Below are 19,785 nucleotides of genomic sequence, written 5' to 3' on the forward strand. Positions count from 1 at the left end.
GAGTCTCACTCTGTCACCTAGGCTGGAGTGCAGTGGCGCCATCTCAGCACACCGCAACCTCCCTTGCCCAGGTTCAAGCAATTGTCCTGCCTCAGCCTGCCGAGTAGCTGGGACTACAGGCACACACCACCTCACTGGGCTAATTTTTTTTGTATTTTTAGTGGAGACGGGATTTCACCATGTTGGTCAGACTGGTCTCAAACTCCTGACTTCAGGTGATCCACCTGCCTCAGCCTCCCAAAGTGCTGGGATTACAGGCGTGAGCCACCGCGCCCAGCCTGCAGATCCCTTTTTTTTTTTTTTTTTTTTAGACAGGGTCTCGCTCTGCTGCTCAGGTTTAAGTGCAGTGCCGTGATCATAGCTCACTGTAACCTTGAACTCCTGAGCAAGCCCTGCTGCCTCAGCCTCTCGAGTACCTGGAACTATAAGTGTGCACCACCACGCCTGGCTAATTTTTTTTCTTTTTTTTTTTTTTTGAGACAGAGTCTCGCTCTGTCACCCGGGCTGGAGTGCAATGGCACAATCTCGGCTCACTGCAACCTCCGCTTCCCGGGTTGAAGCAATTCTCCTGCCTCAGCCTCTCGAGTAGCTGGGACTACAGGCGCCCACAACCACGCCCGGCTAATTTTTTGTATTTTTAGTAGAGACGGGTTTTCGCCATGTTGGCCAGGCTGGTCTCAAACTCCTGACCTCAGGTGATCCACCTGCCTCAGCCTCCCAAAGTGCTGGGATTACAGGCGTGGCGTGAGCCACCATGCCTGGCCTTACCAATTATTTAACTTTCCTTGAAGGCCCTACGCTCTCTAGTCAGTACGCCTTTGCACATGCTGTTCCTCTGCCTAGAACACCGTCTTGTCCTCACTTCTATCCCCTTCATCCTGCAGGTCCTTCAGGTCTCAGCTTAGATCTGAAGCAAGCTTCTTGGGGAAGGGTTCTTTGGACGCCCCCTCTCTCCATGGGTTAGTTGCCATGGATGTGTGCTTCCATATACTTTTCACATTCTAACCATTAACACACAGCTTTGTAGTCGCCTGTTCCCTTGACTTTCCACCTCACTAGGCAGTATCATCATTAACTTTTGCATTCCTTTAACTGAACAAACGTGTGTTACTTGTTAACTATGTGTCATAGTTACACACATACATACACGATAAAGACCCAGACCCTGCCCTTGAGATGAGTAACTGCGTCTCTTCTCTGGGGTCTCGGCGTCTAACAGCGTCAGGTCCAAAGCGCTTGTTGAACGAATGAACCAAGGAACGAGTGAATGAACGAATGAATGCCCGCGAAGGACGTGGTGCCGCGCGGTCTTCTGGGAATCGTAGTCTCCTGGTTCGGGCCTGTCTTTACGGCGCAGGCGTATTCACATGGAGGCCGTGTTGCTGTTAATGCGCATGTCCCGGAATGCGGCTGGGAGGACTGCGCATGCTCGAAGGGTGGGGGTTGAGGCCGACGGGGCGCCGTACGGCGGAGGCGGGGTTTCAGTGGCTTCTGGTGCTCTAGGGTGAGCTCTGCCCGGCTGCAGGGATGGCGGGGAGGGGTAAGCTCATCGCAGTGATCGGAGACGAGGACACGGTGACTGGTTTCCTGCTGGGCGGCATAGGGGAGCTTAACAAGAACCGCCATCCCAATTTCCTGGTGGTGGAGAAGGATACAACCATCAATGAGATCGAAGACACTTTCCGGTACGGTACCGCGCGAGGCCTGAACGGGCCCTTCTGCTGCTCGGTGGAGTGCGGGGCGAGGCTGGAGGCTGCCCGGACGGGGGTGAGGGGACGATCCTGAAAGTCCTTCCGCCCTTCCGGAGCGGAGGCCTCCGCGCCCCAAGTTCCCGTTTGGGGCTCGGTGGGACAGAAGCTGTATCAGGTCCACGAGCCCCCCCCACCTCACATGATCGTGTGTCATGAAAGAAGGGGAACAGAGCTCGTGACAGCCTAGACAGTGGGCTTGGACTTTGTTCTGCTTTCTCCTCCTTTAGAGGCTCACCATCGTCCCGTAAGGCAGGGATGATTTTTGTCCTATTCACAGGTGAGAAAACTAAAGCTCGGAGAGGGTAAGGCACACACTAAAGTTACGAGTCGGCAGAGGCAGAGCTAGAATTTGAACCCAATCCCAACCCTTTCTGCCTCCGGTAAGCCAGGTACACACTCTTTGCAGGTCTCCTCAGGCGGCCTCGGAATTTCCTTGTAGTCTTGAGCACAGTAGGCAGAAATGTCGGGACTGCGAGAGCCTTCTGCTAAGACCTTGCACTCAAGCCCTCACTGCCTGCCTTAGGTCAGAGTGTGGGTGCAGACATGCTTTTAATCCACCAGGGGTCCTGGTGACTGGAATTAAGGATACCAGCCTCCTATTTTATTCCTCACCCCTTCTCCAGGGCCCCTGTACCAAGTCTCAGGAATAAACCACTCACCTGTTTCCCCCAAACAGTCCAGCCCAGGGCCGCTGGCTGAGACTGGTTCCTGCTGCCTGGTGTATTAGGTAGTCCCTGACCTGGGAGGCTGTTATCTGCCGATCTCTAAGCTGTCTGGTAAAGTGACCCAAGTTATCATGGGAGAAGGACAAATTTTACTTCAAGAATTTTTTATGTTTCCAACCAAAAGGGACCTCAGAGATCAAATCTAACCCAGTGACTGGCAGGGGGTGGGTGCTCAGTAAGTAATTTTTAATCAGTAAATAAACGAATGAGTCTGGGTGCAGTGGCTCACGCCTGTAATCCCAACAGTTTTGGAGGCCGAGGCGGGTGGATCACCTGAGCTCGGGAGTTTGAGACTAGCCTGACCAATATGGTGAAACCCCATTTCTACTAAAAATACAAAAATTAGCCAGGCGTGGTGGCGGGTGCCTGTAATCCCAACAAATCAGGAGGCTGAGGAAGGAGAATTGCTTGAACCTGGGAGGTGGAGACTGCAGTGAGCCGAGATCCACCACTGCACTCCAGCCTGGGCGACAGAGGGAGACCCTGTCTCAAAAAAATAAAAATAAAATAAACAAATGAATGGGTGGGTGACCACAGGAGAGAAGGAGCACAAGGCCAGGTTCTTTTTGTGCAGAAAGTGTGATTCCTTCATCAAGGTGTCCTCTTCCTAGCTTGTGATCTTGGTTCATGCCAAAGTTTCCCTCTGACTCCTCCACCGCCCTCATCAGCATAGACCTTGAGGCCTTCAGTGGTCTCATCAGCCTTATTTTTAAATAATTTGTTTTCTTTTTAAAAGTTAATGTGTCTTTTTTTTTTTTTTTTTTTTTCTGAGACAGGGTCTCACTCCTGTCACCCAGGCTGGATTGCAGTGGCGTGATCGCAGCTCACTGCGGCCTCGACTTCCCAGGCTCAAGTGATTCTCCCACCTCAGCTTCCTAAATAGCTGGGACTACAGCTTCCCAAGTAGCTGGCACATGCCGCCACATCCAGCCATTTTTTTGTGTGTGTATATATATAGATAGATAGATAGATCCGCCACATCCAGCCATTTTTTTGTGTGTGTATATATAGATAGAGAGAGAGAGAGAGAGAGAGAGAGAAGGAGATGGGGGTCTCACTATGTGGCCCATTCTGGTCTCAAACTCCTGGGTTCAAGCGATCCACCTGCCTCAGCCTCCCAAAGTGCTGGGATTACAGGCGTGAGCCATCACAGCTGGTCTTCAGTATCTGCACATAAAAAGGGATCTGCATACATATAATCTTATCCTTCCCCTTTCTGACACATCACTGCATATTGAATACACCAGTGTGCACCCTAATCAATCTTCATTACCAGTTCACTTGGAAGCCTTCCGGGCAGTGTTGTAGAAGCCAACCCTAATCAGTGTGACCCCCCGCTTTGGGATGAAATTGATTCTAGGTAGGGTTGACAGAGGGTTGAGCGTGGCAGCCTTTCCCCTTGTCCTCTGTGCCCTCTGGGTCATGCTCATTCCCCTCCACAGCCCAGCCCAACAACTCGGAGAGGGCTGCCTGGGTAGGAGAGACGGCAGCCCCCAGAGCTGTCCTGGACTCCCTTCTCATCTCTCCCCACAGGCAATTTCTAAACCGGGATGACATTGGCATCATCCTCATCAACCAGTACATCGCAGAGATGGTGCGGCATGCCCTGGACGCCCACCAGCAGTCCATCCCCGCTGTCCTGGAGATCCCCTCCAAGGAGCACCCATATGACGCCGCCAAGGACTCCATCCTGCGCAGGGCCAGGGGCATGTTCACTGCCGAAGACCTGCGCTAGGGGACTCCTCATAGCCCTCAGCCCTTCCCTCGTTTCCAGGCCTCTCCCCAGGCTTGCCATCAGCCTTCTTTACTTTCTGAGCCTCTGATTTCCAATTCCCTGCTCCTTCCCACTCCATTAAGAGGCTAGGTGAGGCGCTTCTAGGTTGCTGGGGCTCTGCTGTTAAAATCAAAGCTGGTTAAGGAACAGGAAGCCTGACCATCTCCCTCCACTACCTCTTCCCTGTGCTGTTACACAGTGTCATTGTTGATGTTAAATTAAAGTCATATTCTTGCTTCTCTCCAGACGGGTTGGGTGCTGGAAAGGACATGTGTGGGGTGAGGCCATGGGGCAGATTCGGTTGGCAAGGATGGAAAAGGTGCTGCCAAAGACAGGCATAGAAGAGCTGGCCCAGGAGGATTGTGCCAGGAGGCAGAACTCAAGGACTGGTCCTTGGATCAGAGAAGACCAGCTCTGGTCTGGGGAGGAATGGGAGGAGGCTTGAGCCCAGCTCCTGCCTCCCCTACCTTGCTCGGCATTGGGCTGGGAAGGGGGCCAGATCCAAAGGACAGAAGCAGAAAGCACACGAAACCTGGGAGCCTGTGATGCCAGATCCCGCGTGGGCCCTGCGGGAGTTTTGGGGAGCAGGGCTCTTAACCAGTGGGCCCTGGCCTCAGGCTGCCTCAGGAAGCCAGGCTCATGGGGTCTGCTGGGGGCATGGCAAGTAGAACCCTGGCCCTGTGTGAGGTGAGGCATGGTTGCCAGGTGACTGTGCCTGGGCAGCCACTCGCTGTCAGAAGCACTCTGCTTGCTGTGCTCACCCCTCAGCTGTGGCCACCCTGGTGCCACTCCTTCCCTGGCCACCATGTCACGGCAGCTCAACATAGACACGTTACGGCAGAACTTCTGGAAGGAGGAATATCTGAGGGAAAAGATGTTGCGCTGTGAATGGTACCGCAAGTATGGGTCGATGGTGAAGGCCAAGCAGAAGGCTAAGGCCGCAGGCCGCCTGCCCCTCAAACTGCCCACCCTGCACCCCAAAGCCCCACTCTCACCCCCACCCGCCCCCAAGTCAGCCCCTTCCAAGGTGCCCAGCCCTGTCCCAGAGGCGCCTTTTCAGTCGGAAATGTACCCGGTACCACCTATCACCCGAGCCCTGCTGTATGAAGGCATCTCCCACGACTTCCAGGGGCGCTACCGCTACCTCAACACTCGAAAACTGGACATGCCAGAGACGCGATACCTCTTCCCCGTCACCACCAGCTTCACGTATGGCTGGCAGCTGGGTGAGCCCAACCTCTTGGAAATCACCTCAAAAACAGAGCACTAGCCATGTGCTAGGGAGTGGGCATCCTGGTGAAGGGTCCAGAGATGGCCAAGAAGTGTCGACACGTTCCACAGAACTAGGGAGTGGCGGTGGGCAGGGAGGCAGCGGCCATGTGCTGCTATTTATTGGATTGTCAGGAAAGGCCTGAGGACCCGAGGCTGAGAGCCAGATGATAAGGATGGGTTTGGATTTTATCTGTTGTGCAGGGAAGCTGATGGAGGGTTCTAAGCAGATTTCAAGAGTGACACTGGTGAACCTTTTAAAAAGTCACCCTGACCTGTATGTAGGCAGTGGCTTTTTCAGGGGAAATGGTAGAATCTGGCACATGAGTTGGGCATCTGTTTTGTTACCCTGTGGTAGTGGCCTGAGGGATCAGCAATAGAGCTGAAATCAATTCAGGATGTTTTGGGGGAAGACTCGGTGGAACTCACCCATGGATAGAATGTGAGAATAAGGGGAAGAGAGATCAATCACCCAGGTGTTTAGCTAAAGCTGCAGTGACAGGGAAGACTGGGGGAGGTCAGGGCTGGAGCGTGCATGAACAGGTCCTATTTAGCCATGTGTGTTTGGCTATGTTATGCTTGAAGTGTCTGTAGGGTGGCTGTGTCTATAAGTCTGGATTAAAGTCAGAGCTTTAATCAGATGCAAATTCGGAGGTCATTTGAATATAGGTGCTTTTTTTTTTTCTTTTTCTTTTTGAAACAGTCTGACTCTGTCACCCAGGCTGGAATGCAGTGGCACGATCTTGGCTCACTGCAACCTCTGCCTCCCAGGTTCAAGAGATTCTTCTGCCTCAGCCTCCCAAGTAGCTGGGACTACAGGCGTGTGTCACCACGCCCAGCTAATTTTTGTTTTTTTAGTAGAGACAGGGTTTCACCATATTGGCCAGGCTGGTCTCGAACTGCTGACCTCGTAATCTGCCTGTCTCGGCCTCCCAAAGTGCTGGGATTACAGGCATGAGCCACCGCCCGGCCTATAGGTGCTATTTAAATCCATGAGATCTAGGGAGCTCAAGTTGCTGGAATCTGATGGGAGTGGGGGCAGGAGGGCTGAGCCAGAGGGGGTAGGGGATGTCATTGGCAGGAAGCCTGTCCATCTCGGCTGAGTCTTTTTTCTGTGAGGTTGAGTCAAGGCCATCAGCGGGGAGGGAGCTGAGCTGAGGCAGTGGAGTAACTAGAGATGAAGAGGAAAGGTGTGGAACAGGCATGTGCCAGGCAGGGCTGCTGGGCGATGTTGCTGCACATCCCATTGCTGTCTGTGCTCATGAATGTCAAGTGAGACTCCTCAGCCCTGTACCCTTCTCCAGCTGCTTGAGTGTCTTGCAGAAAAGGTGGATGGTTGGGGATTGACTCAGTTGAGATTTTGCCCCCAAACATCCCTTTCCCCCAGGCCCCTAAAGGGGAAGTCAGGGAAATAACTTTCTAACAAAAGCAGGAGGCGAGCCCTAGAAGGGGGGAGCAGGAGGCCGAAGGAAATCTCATCTCTCCACAGTCTGTCCCTGTGACAAGCAGGCTAGGGTGGCCCCCCTCCCTGCAGGTAGAGGATCCTGAAGCTAGGGTAATGATGGCAGATGGCAGATGGCTGCTGTTTCCTGGCATCCAGCCAGCTCCCAGTATTTGCCCATAGCTCCCATTCCTCCAAAGCACTTTCTATTTCTTCCCACAAAGTGGCTACTCCACTGACGGATTCCTAGGGCTGTGCAGACAGACAGGGCTCCCATGCTCTGCGTGTCCCTCCCTCAGGAACCCATGCTTGGCCTCTGACATCTTTTCCCAGGCCCCCCAGTGAAGCAAGAACTGGTCTCCTGCAAGATGTGCCGCATTGAGTCATTCTTCCGCAAGAACGGGGCCTTCGCACTGCTTGATCCCCGAGACCTGGCCCTCTGACCGTGGGCCAGGTGTGGGCTTAGAGGAGGGAAGAAGAAATAACAGGCCTCCTGGTGGGGCAAAGCTGCTGTGTGTGTCTGTGCCCCTCTGCTCTCCCTGTCCCTGAGGTTGCATTCAGGCCTTTCTGAAACTATCTGACCTGCAAGTTGCCCTCTTGCTTTTTCCGTAACCCTCATCTCTTTAATCATCCCTTTGAGGACCCAGCAATGACCAGAGGGGGCTGGGAAAGGCGAGCACTACTTCGCAGGCACGGGATCCTCAGCACCAGGGGAACACAGTAGTTCCAGGAAGTTCTGGGTGTTCCTGGGGAGAGAGCGGCTTGTCATTTCGGAGGCCAGGGAAAGGGGCCTCCTGCCACCGCCACACCCCTCCTTGCCCGCCCCTCACCTGGCCCCGAGGGCCCGCAGCCGCTCGGTCCTCTCCCGATGCATTTGCTCCAGCTGCTCCCGCAGGGCGCGCCGCCGCCCAGCCGCGTCCTCCTGGTGGTGCAGAGCGCTGAGCGTCCGCGGCTCAGTGGGGCGGGCGGGGCAGCACCTGGCACACCTGCCCCTCGCGCCCAGCCGAGTCACTGCCAGAGTGCAGTGCGCTCACTTCAAAGGGACCCGGGCGCGCCAAGCTCGGCCCCTGCCCCGCGCAGGCTCCTTGTGGCCCCACCTCCTTCTAGGGGTCTTGCCTGTGGCGGGAGTTGAGCCGGACTGGGCGGGAGCCCCACGGGGTGATCCCGGCAGTGGCGGTTCCTGGCGATGTGGAGGCGTTCCAGGACCTGCAGAGGCGGCAGTCAGCGTCCGGCCGCCCCTCGGTGCCCCGCCCGCTCCAGGCAGGCCCCGATCCCGGCGTGGGGACACACCCGGAGCCGCTGCTGCTCACGGTCCCGCCGGCGGCGCCGCCGCCTGGCCGCGCTGTGCAGCTCCAGCAGCCGCTGCAGAGCCGTCACCAGCTGCGCCGCGCTTAAGCCCGCAGGCGCCTTGGCGGTGCTGAGGGGAGCCGGCCACGCGGCCATCAAGGCCTTAGGACGCTCAGGGCCGCCCCCACCCGACCCCGGAGGGCACCCAGAAGCCAAGCCTGGCCCACCTCCTGCTCCCCCGGGGCGGGGCCCACTCCAGGGCCCTGCAGCCCGTGCGGATCGCGCTCCAGGCCTGGGGGCCCCCGGAGAGCCCCGAGGAGCCCCTGCTGCCCGGATACCTCGGCGCGCAGGGTCGCTGGCATCTCGGCTCCGGCTCCGCGACCTGGGAGCCGCCGCCGGGCCGGGGGCTTCGGGCCCGTAAGCGCAGCCCACGCCCCCTCCCGGGCGGCCCCCAGCTTTGCCACCGCCGGTGCTGACCTTTGTGTCTCGCCTTTGATCATGCTCTGCGTCAGCGTGGTAGTCCTTCTCCGGAGGTTTGGGCTCTCCCTGCACACAGGCTTTGGAGTCTGTGCTTTCAGGGACCCGCAGGGGTCCCTCGGATGGCTATGGGGGTCGCCTTCCTCTGGGGGCTGCACAGTGGCCTCTCCGGGAGCCACCTCCCAGGCTTGTGAGATATTGCCTTCCCAAGACCGCAGCATCTTCTTCCCTGGACTCTGGGGACTCGCCTTTCCCTGGCATTTAGGACTAAATTCTCTTCGACTCCTCCCTCTGACCCTGAGGAGCCCTTGGGCTCTGGCCCCCGTGTGTCTTCACCCTCTTGACTCTGAGGAGCATCTTTGATCTCGCCCCGGGAGGCCTCCGCCCTCTTACGCTGAGGGGTCTCTGCTTTCTGATCCTGAGGGTCCTCCTCTCTCAGACTCAGGGGTGTCCATCCTTGGTGGTCTTTGAAGTTCTGCTCTCTCCTGGCCCAGGTGCAGGTCCGAGCCCAGCCCTTCAAGGGCATCTTGGGAAGGCAGGTTTTGGGAGGGCAGGTCCCCCGGCCCAGGGGTCCCGGGAGTGAGCTTTCTTTTCTGGGTCTCAGGCTCTGCCTCACTCCTCTCTTCCCTCTGGGCCAGGTCCTGGAAAGGAAAAGCACTTTGGGCCCAGGTTTGAGAGGGAACCTGCAGACCCCAGGGGCCAGCCTTTGCCTGATTCCTGAATTTGTTAAAGCCATTTTATGTAGTGTGGAAGGTGCTTCACTGAAGAGCCTCCCCCTCACCCCAGCAGCCTCCTCCCAGGCAGACCCACCCCTGCCATCCCCAACCTGAGACCCTTGACATTTTCACCTTGCACTCAGAGCTACCTGGCACCCCAAAGCTCCTCCTGGTAGTGGGGTTGAGCTCTTGTAAGGAGCCTGAGGAAGAAAGACCAGTATTGGGAGCTCATGTCCCAGCCCCTCATGCACAGTTCACCTAGACTAGAGCCAGGAAGTTTAGGGAGTCCCAGTGCATGGCTAGGGGTGCCTTGAGGGCGCTGTCCGAACCTCAGGCTGTCACAGTTCATCAATCAGCCAGCCATGCACCTGTCAGGTGTGCCTGCCAACAGCCTGCCCCATCTTTCTCATCCTCCCAGCCAAGGCAGACCACTCCAGAGGGACCTGCACAGCCCCTTCCTCAAGACCACCACAGGAGGCCTGGGAGTGAGAAGGGTCATGGTGCTGGGTGCCTGGGTTCCTCAGCACCGGCCACTCCCACTTTGCCCTGGTGTGCCCATCAGGCCCAGAGAAGAAACCCGCTCTGGGCGTCTTACTTTTTACTCTTATTCAGAAAAATCTTCCTTAGCCTTTTCTTTGTTTCTGACAGCAAAATCAAAGGAAATTCAAGATGAAATTTTAGGCCAGAGCCTGGCCTAAAAACTGCAAGTGTTCATAATTAACAAAAGAAATCTAAAAAAAGAGATGATGTGTTGCCGCTCCCCTGCAGCTGTGGAGGAAGGAGAGCTGTTCTGCATCCATAAAAACCAGTTAAAAGGGATTTCATAAGGTCTGAAATTGAGAACTTTCCCAAGAATACTGCATCTTGTTCTCTTGTGCAATATACAGACGTGTGAATATTCCTAACAGTAACCAAATGGGTGCACTCTCTGTGAAAACACATCTTTCAAAGAGTTTTTTAAACAAAGGAGACTCCTGGGCCTTTAGAAATAATTGCCACAAACTGCAAAAACAATCTCCAACCTCCCACTTCTGTAATTCTCATCTGTTGTCTTACTAGAAAATTTATTTCTCTGGTAATAATGTTATAATTGATATCCCTGTCTTCTCAAGATGTAAAATACTTGTAAAAACTTCTCTGTCCATCAGAAAATAATTATTGGCACTTTTCTTCTCTCTCATGTGCATGATGGAACAATAAAAAGCTTATGGCTTTGCTAGATCTATTATTTAACAAACAATTTGAGAGTCTGTTTCATTTAAATTAATAGGCTCAAGGCTCACAGTATCCATTCCACTGCCTGTTTATTGTCATGCTATTTCTAGCCTGTGATCTAAAGACAAGCACCTAGTCTCCTTGTTCTCTGTATATCTCCATTGCCCAGCTGAAGGGTGGCAAACAGGTGGCCTGTGCCTGGCTGAAGGGTGGCAAATAGGTGGCCTGGAGTTGGTATTCTGTTCCCTCATCCCCGGGCAGCCAGTGATGCTCATTCCTGAACTTTCTCCCCTGAACCCCAGTTTAGCATCAGAATCCTACTGGACACAGTGCCTAAGACAGCTGGTACCAACCAGGTGGAATTGGCACATCAAATAAAACCTACTTGCCATCGCTGGGTGTCCCGGCATTCCCATCAGGAAGTGTGAGATGACGAATGAGTGAAGAATGAAGTCCTGCGACTTGGGGAGAGGACTTTCCTGCCTCATCCCAATCCAGTCTGGCTGCCCCAGCCCCAGGGGCCCCCTGCCCTCCTGGCTGTCTGATGACGTACCGTGTGTGGGCTCTGCAGGTCCTCCAGGGCTCTCCCACCCTTGGTCTGCACCACTACCGGTTTCACCCAGATCTGGGGCTGATGAGAGGTCTCCGGCCTGCCCCCTACAGGAGTTCAAGGGCTACCTCTGATGCACCTCTCTGGGCCCATGGGCTCTGGAATGGGAGGGAGTCTGCCTGCCAGTCTCCCGAGACCCCCACCCTAGCATCCAAACACTTGAGTCCTGGCTGGCCGCCCCCAGTACCCTCCCCTCCTCCCCCATCACCAGATCCTGGGAGCTGGAGTTTGGAGGTTAACCTTTCCAAGGGCTGTGGGGCAACCATGGGTGCAACTAAGAGCCCAGGAGGCGTAATGAGGGGCACCGGGCAGGACTGCAGAAGGTGACAGGGAAAGAGCCCAGTTCACAGAGGGAAAGGCAGGATTCCCCGGGTAGACTCACCCCTCCAGGAGCTGATGGTTCTGGCTCAGGGAGTCCCTGTCCTGGGGTAGAGCATGCAGCCTAGAATTTTGGAAGGTTTGGGGGCACCCTAGTCCACAGGGCTCCATCCCCCAGTGTGGCAGCCAGCCTCTAAAATGGCCCCTAAATGATCCCTGCCTCCTGGAATTCATGCCCTCTGTGACCCCCGCTTCCCCTCCATGCAAAGGAGCTTGGAAACAGATCCCTCCTGCCCGATTGAGCCTCAGATGAGACCACAGTTCTTTCCAGCGACGTCAGCTGAACCCTTCCTAAGTTGCACCACGAACACCCCTCCTGCTACAGTGGAGAGTGCCTTGGCCCAGAGAGGGCTACCAACCTGCCCAAAGTAACTCAGACAGCTGGTGGCTGAGCCAGGACTGGGACCCACATTCCCAATTCCCAGCTCTGTTCTGGGCCCAGTCACCACAGCACCCCCCTCCTGGAGGCTCAGCCCAGCTGCAGCCCTGGAGGGAGGGGCCAGCGGCTGGGGCTCTCAGCCCCTGTGTCTCAGGCGCACACTGGGCATCAGTGCCTTTGCTCTCTGGGGCCCTGCCAGGCTACTTTCCTCCCACGCTGCGGTAACATGGAAAGGCTTCCAGATATCACCACACAGGTGATTTGACCAAGACAGTCGTTAACTGTGGAATGAGAATAACGGCCTGCCTGGAAAGAGCAGACCCTGTGTGCCAGGCATAGCCCATGAGTCCACTCTTCCTCCCGACAGCCCTTAGAGAAAGATCTCTTCTTGTGGGCGTTTTCTTTTTTTTTTTTTTTTGGCCGGGGGGCTTGGGGGAAACGGAGTTTGGTTCTTGTTGCCCACATTGGAGTACAATGGTGCGATCTCGGCTCACTGCAACCTTCACCTCCCAGGTTCAACTGATTCTGCTGCCTCAGCCTCCTGAGTAACTGGGATTACAGGTACAGGCATATGCCGTCACACCTGGCTAATTTTTGTATTTTTAGTAGAGACGGGGTTTCTCCATGTTGGTCAGGCTGGTCTCGAACTCCCGACCTCAGGGGATCCGCCCACCTCGGCCTCCCAAAGTGCTGGGATTACAGGCGTGAGCCACCACGCCCGGCCTCGTGGGCATTTTCTAGCTGAGGAAAGGTAAACTCAGAGCCCACGGGGGTGGTCAGTGTGGAGATTCAAACCCAGCCCTGTCTCCAAAACCCTGCCCCTTCCGCTTGCCCTCACCACAGCAGGGCCCCAGTGTTCCCAGAACCTCTGTCCCCACCGTGCCCCCTCACCCACTCACCGGCTGCTCAGGGTCCCCACCTGTGCTACCACCTGGCTGACAGCACTGGCTCCATGCTTGCTGGGCCTGGCCCCTCGGACCGAAAAACTGGGCCTGGGGTGGCCAGAAGAGGCCCAGCTCCACACCAGTCAGCAGTTCCAAGTCCCACAGGAGCTGCAGGAAGATGGGATGCCAGGGCGTGAGGGGGCACCCACCCTGGCCTCAGCCACACCCCCAGCCAGCCCTTACCTGCTCCTGGGCCCGCCAGCTCCACTCCATCTGCAGCAGCACAGGGGGCAGCTCCAGCCCTGGGGGATACCCGCGGCCCTCTTGCACCTGGAGGGGCAAGATGGTGTCAGGTCCCCGCCTGTCTCCTTCCTTCTGAGGCAGTGCCCCTCCCTCACCTGCCAAAGTGCAGCCCTGAGCTGGCCTGGGCTTGCGGGGCACCAGAAGAGATACTGGTACAAAGCCAAGGCCTGTCTGGGGCTGCAGGGGAGCCCTGAGGCCCCCGGGGTGGCTGCCTGCACCATGCGGAGCCTGGAGGGAAACGGAGGACAGGAAACCAAGAGCCAGGAGCAAGGAAGGACAAAGGCTCTGATCTCAATCATGCAGGGCCTGACACCTGAGCCCTGGCTGGACCGCGGCCAAGCCTCATAGACTCTGACCTGTCTCTGAGATGGCTTTTATGGCCCTACAAGTGGCAGCGTGGAGTGAGCAGTGTGACCCCGAGAGAGGGAGGTATATGCATATGCTTGTTTACAGCCCCCAGTGAGCATTTGTTTGACATATACTGTACAAGCACACATATGCACATCAACCACACAGCTGCATTATTTGGGCACACAATATGCCCAATATGGGTAGCAACAGCAGCTGCTACCAACAGTTTAGCTTGTGCGGGAATGAAGATGCTTCGTACATATAATCCTTCCTTGCAGCAACTCTATGAAGCAGGCTCTATTATTATCCCCACTTTATAGGCAAGAAGACTGACTCAGAAAGCAACTTCTCCTAGGCCAAGTGTGGTGCTTCACCTCTGCAGTTCCACCACTTTGGGATGATGAGGTGGGAGGATGGCTTGAGCCCAGGAATTTGAGACCAGCCTGGGTGACATAGCAAGACCCCACCTCTTAAAAAAAAAAAGTTAGCCAGGAGTGGTAGCACGTGCCTGTAGTCACAGCTACTTGGGAGGCTGAGATGGGAGGATTGATTGAGGCTGGGAGGTCAAGGCTGCAGTAAGCTGTGATCGTGCCACTGTATTCCAGCCTGAGTGACAGAGCAAGATCCTGTCTCTTAAAAAAAAAAAAAAAAAAAAAGGAATAGCTTGTCTTAACATGTGGCAGCATTTTTTTCATCTGGAGATGGATGGATGTGATACCCTCTGGGAAGACATGGTCCCGGGAGCCCAGGCCGTCCATCAGCAAGAGGCGAGTGGTAAGAGGCCCTGCCCCAGCGAGCACTGCCCACATGCTTATCCATGCTGTCCACCTGGTAAGTGCTGTCCATGCGTCACTGTTCATTCCCCAACACATACCAGACGCTTGTTACTATCATCCTCATCTCGCAGATGAATAGACAGGTCATTTAAGTTATCTAATCAGGAGAGGGGCTGAGTGCAGGAGCTCTGCCATCTTTACATCCTGCCCTGTCATGAGCAGATTTGCCTGCTGGCTACTTTGTCCCCATTCCGTGAGAGAACGGAGCAGACCCTCCTCTTGGCCAGAAGAGAAAACAGCGTCAATGAAAGAGCAATCAGGCTGAGTGGCCTCCAATTCAACCTGGCACTCTTTTGCGTCCTTGCCTGAGCACAAAGCCCTTCACTCCCTGTTGGAATAGCAGGGAGCAATGAGGATGGAGTCCCCTGACCTCATGACCAAGGTCCCTAAAACACCAAGGTCACAGAGCTGGTAGGCAGCAAAGAAAACTTGAATTCTGGACTTTTTCTATCTCAAAACCCATGTTCCCTCCCTACAGTGACGTCTTTACACGCTGCCAGTGTCTACTGCCCATATGTCTGCCCAGGGTGGGTGTGGCTGTGAAGGCAGGCAGGTATGCATTGCACGTGCTTATCTGGGTTTCTGAGGGATGTGTGTTTGTGTGTGTGTTTCTGTGTGCACACGCAGGTACATGTCCACACTGCATTGTGGTCTATTGCTTCTGTTTCTCACCCCAGGCATAGGGTCCCTGTGTCACTAGCTCTCAGAGTGGCCCAGAAGGTGCCTGCACACTCAGTATCCCCAAGCCACAAGGAAGGGGGAGGCCATTCTCTGATGCAGCCCCTTCTCCGTGGTTCCTCAGCCCCTGCAGGATCCCACATGGATCCACAGAAGGTACCACATGGGGCCACGTGTCATGCCTGCTACACAGAATGAGCACAGGGCTAAGACCAGGGCACCAGGGTCCTCCTTCTACCCACTGCAGGGTTTCCCAGACAGCACCAGGGAGTGGCTGGGTGGGGCAGCCCAGGCATGCAGGTGCAAAGAGTAAGCATGGTGCTGTGATTCTGCGGCCACTGATCACTGGACCCCATGTTCCTGGCAGCCCAGCCTCTGTCCCAGCACCAGGAGGAAATACACACACACACAAGGAAGCCTTCGGGCAGGCCTAGAGTTTACTGCTTGTGACTCAACATGGCGAGGGTCTTTGCAGGGCAGGGGCCCAGGCTCCAGTGTCCAGGCAGGGCATTCTCTCCATAGCCCTAACCAGGGTGGGAACTGCTCGCCAAGGGGAGACTCCTGGCCTGATGAACCCTGATCATGCACTGTCCTGGCTCAGGGTGTCTCCTGGGGCTCCCGGCTGGGGCTGGGCCGAGCACCAAGTGGCTGGTCTCCAGTGAGCAGGACTTGGGGGCAGGCCTCGGGTGGGATGCAGTGGGCCTCGTGCTCCACCAGGCCTGCAGGGCACTGGCAGCCAGGCACACAGGGCCTCACGCAGTGGGCTGCCAGCTCCCCCAGGGGGATATGCTGATTGAAGCAGGTGCGGGGACAGGGTGGGCCGCACTCATCAAACACGAAGCCACGCTCCAGGGGGCAGCCTACCACTGCAGGGGGAGTGGGAGGCGGGGTTACCAAGGCACCTGAAACTGCCCCAGTTGCTGTGCATACCCCTGCGAGACTCGCCATACCCGGCCTGGTCCTGCCCCGAGCCCTCCGGGCTGCCCTTCTTCTCTGTGCTGAGCCTCCCCCAACCTGCAGCGGGCATCACCCCCTCACCACACAGCGTGGGGCCTCGCCAGGTAGGTGTCACTCCTGCCTGGCGACAGTGACTGGCATAGGCTTCCAGGGCATCACAGAGGCAGGCATCAGCGGAGGAGCCAGGGCCACAGGCACACAGGTCATACACACAGGCGGCAAAGAAGGGCTCCGGTGGCACCACAACATGGCAGCGACTGAATGGGGAGGACTTCAGCACCCCACACCGGGCATTGGCCTCACGCCTGGCACGGTAACCTGCTGCCCGGCACGGATCCACCTCTCGGCCTGCAGAACAGGGCCGGCCAGGCCACAGCCCCTCTGAGACCTGGGTGGGGAGAGCAGCCCTGACGTGACAGCACCACTGGCAGCTGGCCTCTGCATGCCGTGCTCTTCAAAGCACTTCCCACCCAGTCATTTGCTTTAGTCCCCAAAACCTCCCTAAAAGAACAGCAAATGAAGTACTGTCTACCTTCTTTTTGTCCCCATTTTACAGATAGACAGACCAAGGCCAGAGTAGGTCAGCACTTGTCCAAGATCACACAGCCAGTGAGTGGCAAAGCAAGGCTTGAGGGTTCAAGTAACAAGGTTCTTTTTTTTTTTTGAGACAGAATTTTGCTCTTGTTGCCCAGGCTGGAGTGCAGTGGCACGATCTCAGCTCACCACAACTTCCACCTCCTGGGTTCAAGTGATTCTCCTGCCTCAGCCACCCGAGTAGCTGGGATTACAGGCATATGCACCACCAGGCTGGGCTAATTTTGTATTTTTAGTAGAGATGGGGTTTCTCCATGTTGGTCAGGCTGGTTTCGAACTCCCAACCTCAGGTACCCACCTCAGCATCCCAAAGTGCTGGGATTATAGGCATGAGCCACCCTGCCCGGCCAATGAGGCCTCTTTTGACAGGCCGCCCTACCTCTCCAGCACCAAGACAGGCAAGAAGCCCCCACACCTCCCTGAAAGCCCAAAAGCCTATCTTGTGTGACTTCGCCCCCCTTCCCTGCTTTCCATGCCAAAGGGTTGCTCTGAGACTCATGCTCAGCTGCGTCTCCCCTAATCCCCATCCCCGGTTCCTGTGCCACTCACCTGCCAGCTATTCCCAAACGCAGCCTCCGAGGGCAGGAGCAGCCCCTCAGGGCCCTGCAGATCGTCCTGGGCAAAGCCATTGAAGTTCCCACAGAGCCCACAAGTCCGGCCCTGGTAGGAGCCAGGTACGCTCACCTCCACCTGGGACTGCCCATCCCACAGCACCTGTGTGGAGAGGCCTGGGACTGGGGAGCAGGGAAGGACAGGGGCCTTAAGAAGCCCAGGGTCCATCATGGCCCCAGGCACTGTGTTCAGTGCGGCCAGTGCTGTAGGGGAGGAGAATGGACAGGTGGAGTCTCCCCTTGGAAGAAACACCACCCTGGCCAAGGCCAAGTGGATACATTCTGTGCCAGACCTGGGCAAAGACAGATGACAGGAGGAGCTGCCCACAGCTCCTGCATGAGGGCACCTTCTCCTGCTGCCATCCCTGAACTGGGCCCCAGGTGAAATGCAACCCCCTTCCAGGGATTCACTTTCTCATGGGCATTCGGGTCTTGCAGAGGACAAAGCACAATTAGGGTCCGGATTAGAAGTGTACACCCTTATTCTATGAATTTACGAGTTGTGTTTCCTGCTGGGGGCAGGGGGCAAATTACTCTTCCACATGAGAGTTGGAAGGAACCTGAGACACCCCGCCAGGAGACTTCAGCTGATATCCTCCCCACTGCCACTGACCCTTCCCATTCCCCACTTTACAGACGAGAAATCTGTGGCCCAGAGGAGGCTGGTGGTGGCTTAAGAGGCTGAGCCGAGATTAGAAATCAGGCTCAGAGCTCAGAACTCCTCTGACTGCCTGGGGAGATCTCTGACCCTGATCCACCTCCCCTCACACCCCTGCACCCCACTCCTTGCCTTTTTTGGCTAGGAGGTAGCTGGCATCCCCACCCCCTCTACAGATACAGAGGCCTAAACAGGACTGAAGCTCCCAGCAGGCAGCCCACCCAGACTCGCCCTGGAGCCGCACCTGGAGCCCGGGCTGGGCGTGCAGGATCACAGTGTGTCCTCGCAGCTCCACATACAGCAGCGGCTCCTGCAGGAAGGGCAAGGCCACCGGGTGCCCATCCACCTGGAGGATAAAGGAGGTGGGAGGAGGGGTGATGTCGAGGCACATGGGTGGACAGCACAGGATCCACCTTCCTCCACTCCTCGGCTTTGCTCACCGTGACTGCCCCGTCCTGCAGCAGCCGCACGGCCACGTCTCCCAGCAGCACCGCCACCTCCTGGGTCCAGGCCACACTGCTCCGGCCCCGGTCATCATTGGTCACGTGCACACTGTGGGCAGGAAAGTCCCAGGTGCCAATGGTCAGCAGGGCTGGGTGTAGGGGTTGGGGAGAAGAGAGACAGGGGATGCACACCTGAAGTCCCCGCCGTGGCAGTCCTTGGCCAGCACATAGCTGCAACTGCCCTGGAAGTGCAGCAGGCGGCCGTCGAAGGTGCGGTAATGGGGGTCTCCGAAGGCCATGCAGGAAGCGGGCCGAGGCAGGCAGCGGGGGCAGCAGCTGCCAGGACTCAGGGCAGGGGCCTTGTCCTGCACTCAGCCCCAGACACTGTCAGACACACCGCCCTCCCCGTCATGCCTCTCGCAGACCCTCCCAGAAAACCAAGCATCTCCCAGGAGTCTCCAGGGATCTCCAGGACTCTGGCTCCCAGGCTCCCTGTGAGTGAGGTCAGGGCACCACTTCGTGGTCGCACTGGGAACAGCACTGTCCCCAGCTCCCAGCTGGCGGCAGGAGCCCAGCCTCCCTCTCTGATGCCTGGTCACACCAGGATGGCGGTACCATGTGCCCCCACCCTGACCCTCCCCACCACTTTAGATTGCGGCACTCACGGGGCCACACGAGAGCGGTGAGCAGCGCTGGCTCTGGCAACGCACGGTGCCCGCCATGCAGGAGCAGCTGGTGCAGGTGTCCACAGTCCAGCGCTCTCCAGAGGCCACCTCACGGCCCTGGTGCACGCAGGACTGGGTGGGAGCTGAAGGGATAGGAGCTGGGAGGGTCAGCTGCTCCTCCCACATGCCCAGAAGGTCTGGCTTACCCCTCCCCCATCACCCTGGCTGCGCACCTTGGCATCGCTCACAGCAGCTGTCAGCCTGGGGCACCTTCGCCCAGCCATGGGGGCAGGAGAGGGCCTGGCACTCCTCAAGGTGGCACTCCACATGGCCCCGCTGAGGACAGACATCATTGTTCTGGGGTTTTCTGCAGGGCCGGAGTCCCCAGCCTCATGCTTCTGGGGGCCTCTGGGCATGGACTTCTGCCTGCCCCTCCCACAATACATTCTTCACAGTTCAAGTGGGGAATGAAATCCAGCCTTCGGCTCCATGCCCCGGTGCAGGGATGCCCCTGACCCTTAAAGACCCCATATCTGCTGGTGGAGTGTTGGACACTCCTCCCTTTATCCATCTGCGAGATCCTCCACCCTCCCAGGCCCACCCCAGCTCACATGGCAGGTGCAGGCGATGCACGCATTGCTGGGGTCCCGCCAGCTCTCTCCATCTGCCACTCTCCGGCCCTCGGCCTCCACCACACATTCTGAGGGGGGAGACATGGGATGGGCAGGCACTGTCCCTCCAGCTGTATCCTCCCTCCTTGGAGCTTACCCAGCATTTCACAGC

At 56.8% G+C, this 19,785-nt stretch overlaps 4 protein-coding genes across 5 annotated transcripts in view; 2 read left to right on the plus strand and 2 right to left on the minus strand.

The window, feature by feature from the left end:
• The first annotated feature begins 1,205 nt into the window (after nucleotides 1-1,205).
• ATP6V1F (ATPase H+ transporting V1 subunit F) lies at nucleotides 1,206-4,497 on the plus strand. The gene is made up of 2 exons (XM_003813504.6): nucleotides 1,206-1,685; nucleotides 4,010-4,497. The coding sequence occupies exons 1-2, from the start codon at nucleotides 1,528-1,530 to the stop codon at nucleotides 4,209-4,211; spliced, it is 360 nt and encodes a 119-aa protein (XP_003813552.4). The 5' UTR covers nucleotides 1,206-1,527; the 3' UTR covers nucleotides 4,212-4,497.
• A 478-nt stretch (nucleotides 4,498-4,975) lies between these two features.
• On the plus strand, nucleotides 4,976-10,680 carry SPMIP1 (sperm microtubule inner protein 1). Its single transcript, XM_008966048.5, has 2 exons — nucleotides 4,976-5,476; nucleotides 7,294-10,680. The coding sequence occupies exons 1-2, from the start codon at nucleotides 5,056-5,058 to the stop codon at nucleotides 7,401-7,403; spliced, it is 531 nt and encodes a 176-aa protein (XP_008964296.1). The 5' UTR covers nucleotides 4,976-5,055; the 3' UTR covers nucleotides 7,404-10,680.
• Nucleotides 7,573-8,945, minus strand: LOC100992754 (uncharacterized). Of its 2 annotated transcripts, none has more exons than XM_063606384.1 (4): nucleotides 8,725-8,945; nucleotides 8,077-8,166; nucleotides 7,791-7,882; nucleotides 7,573-7,706 (listed from the first exon to the last, which is right to left on the minus strand). In XM_063606384.1, exons 1-4 carry the CDS (start codon nucleotides 8,943-8,945, stop codon nucleotides 7,588-7,590), a joined length of 522 nt encoding a protein of 173 aa, XP_063462454.1. In that variant the 3' UTR covers nucleotides 7,573-7,587. The 2 variants fall into 2 exon arrangements, with proteins under 2 accessions (XP_063462454.1, XP_063462453.1); XM_063606383.1 differs by having other exon boundaries at nucleotides 8,586-8,945.
• Nucleotides 10,681-15,493: 4,813 nt separating the features above from the next.
• The window catches only part of KCP (kielin cysteine rich BMP regulator), a 34,134-nt gene continuing 29,842 nt past the window's right edge, over nucleotides 15,494-19,785 (minus strand). Inside the window, exons 32-40 of the mRNA XM_055114852.2 lie at nucleotides 19,614-19,702; nucleotides 19,236-19,338; nucleotides 19,003-19,145; nucleotides 18,530-18,702; nucleotides 18,335-18,446; nucleotides 18,139-18,240; nucleotides 17,175-17,339; nucleotides 16,113-16,419; nucleotides 15,494-15,940 (exon numbers count right to left, since the gene is read on the minus strand). Coding sequence (XP_054970827.1) covers nucleotides 15,672-15,940; nucleotides 16,113-16,419; nucleotides 17,175-17,339; nucleotides 18,139-18,240; nucleotides 18,335-18,446; nucleotides 18,530-18,702; nucleotides 19,003-19,145; nucleotides 19,236-19,338; nucleotides 19,614-19,702 — 1,463 coding nt within the window. The 3' untranslated portion in view covers nucleotides 15,494-15,671. The remainder of the gene's footprint in view (nucleotides 15,941-16,112; nucleotides 16,420-17,174; nucleotides 17,340-18,138; nucleotides 18,241-18,334; nucleotides 18,447-18,529; nucleotides 18,703-19,002; nucleotides 19,146-19,235; nucleotides 19,339-19,613; nucleotides 19,703-19,785) is intronic.

The sequence above is a fragment of the Pan paniscus genome, chromosome 6 (genome assembly GCF_029289425.2).
Source record: "Pan paniscus chromosome 6, NHGRI_mPanPan1-v2.0_pri, whole genome shotgun sequence".
Taxonomy (NCBI): domain Eukaryota; kingdom Metazoa; phylum Chordata; class Mammalia; order Primates; family Hominidae; genus Pan; species Pan paniscus.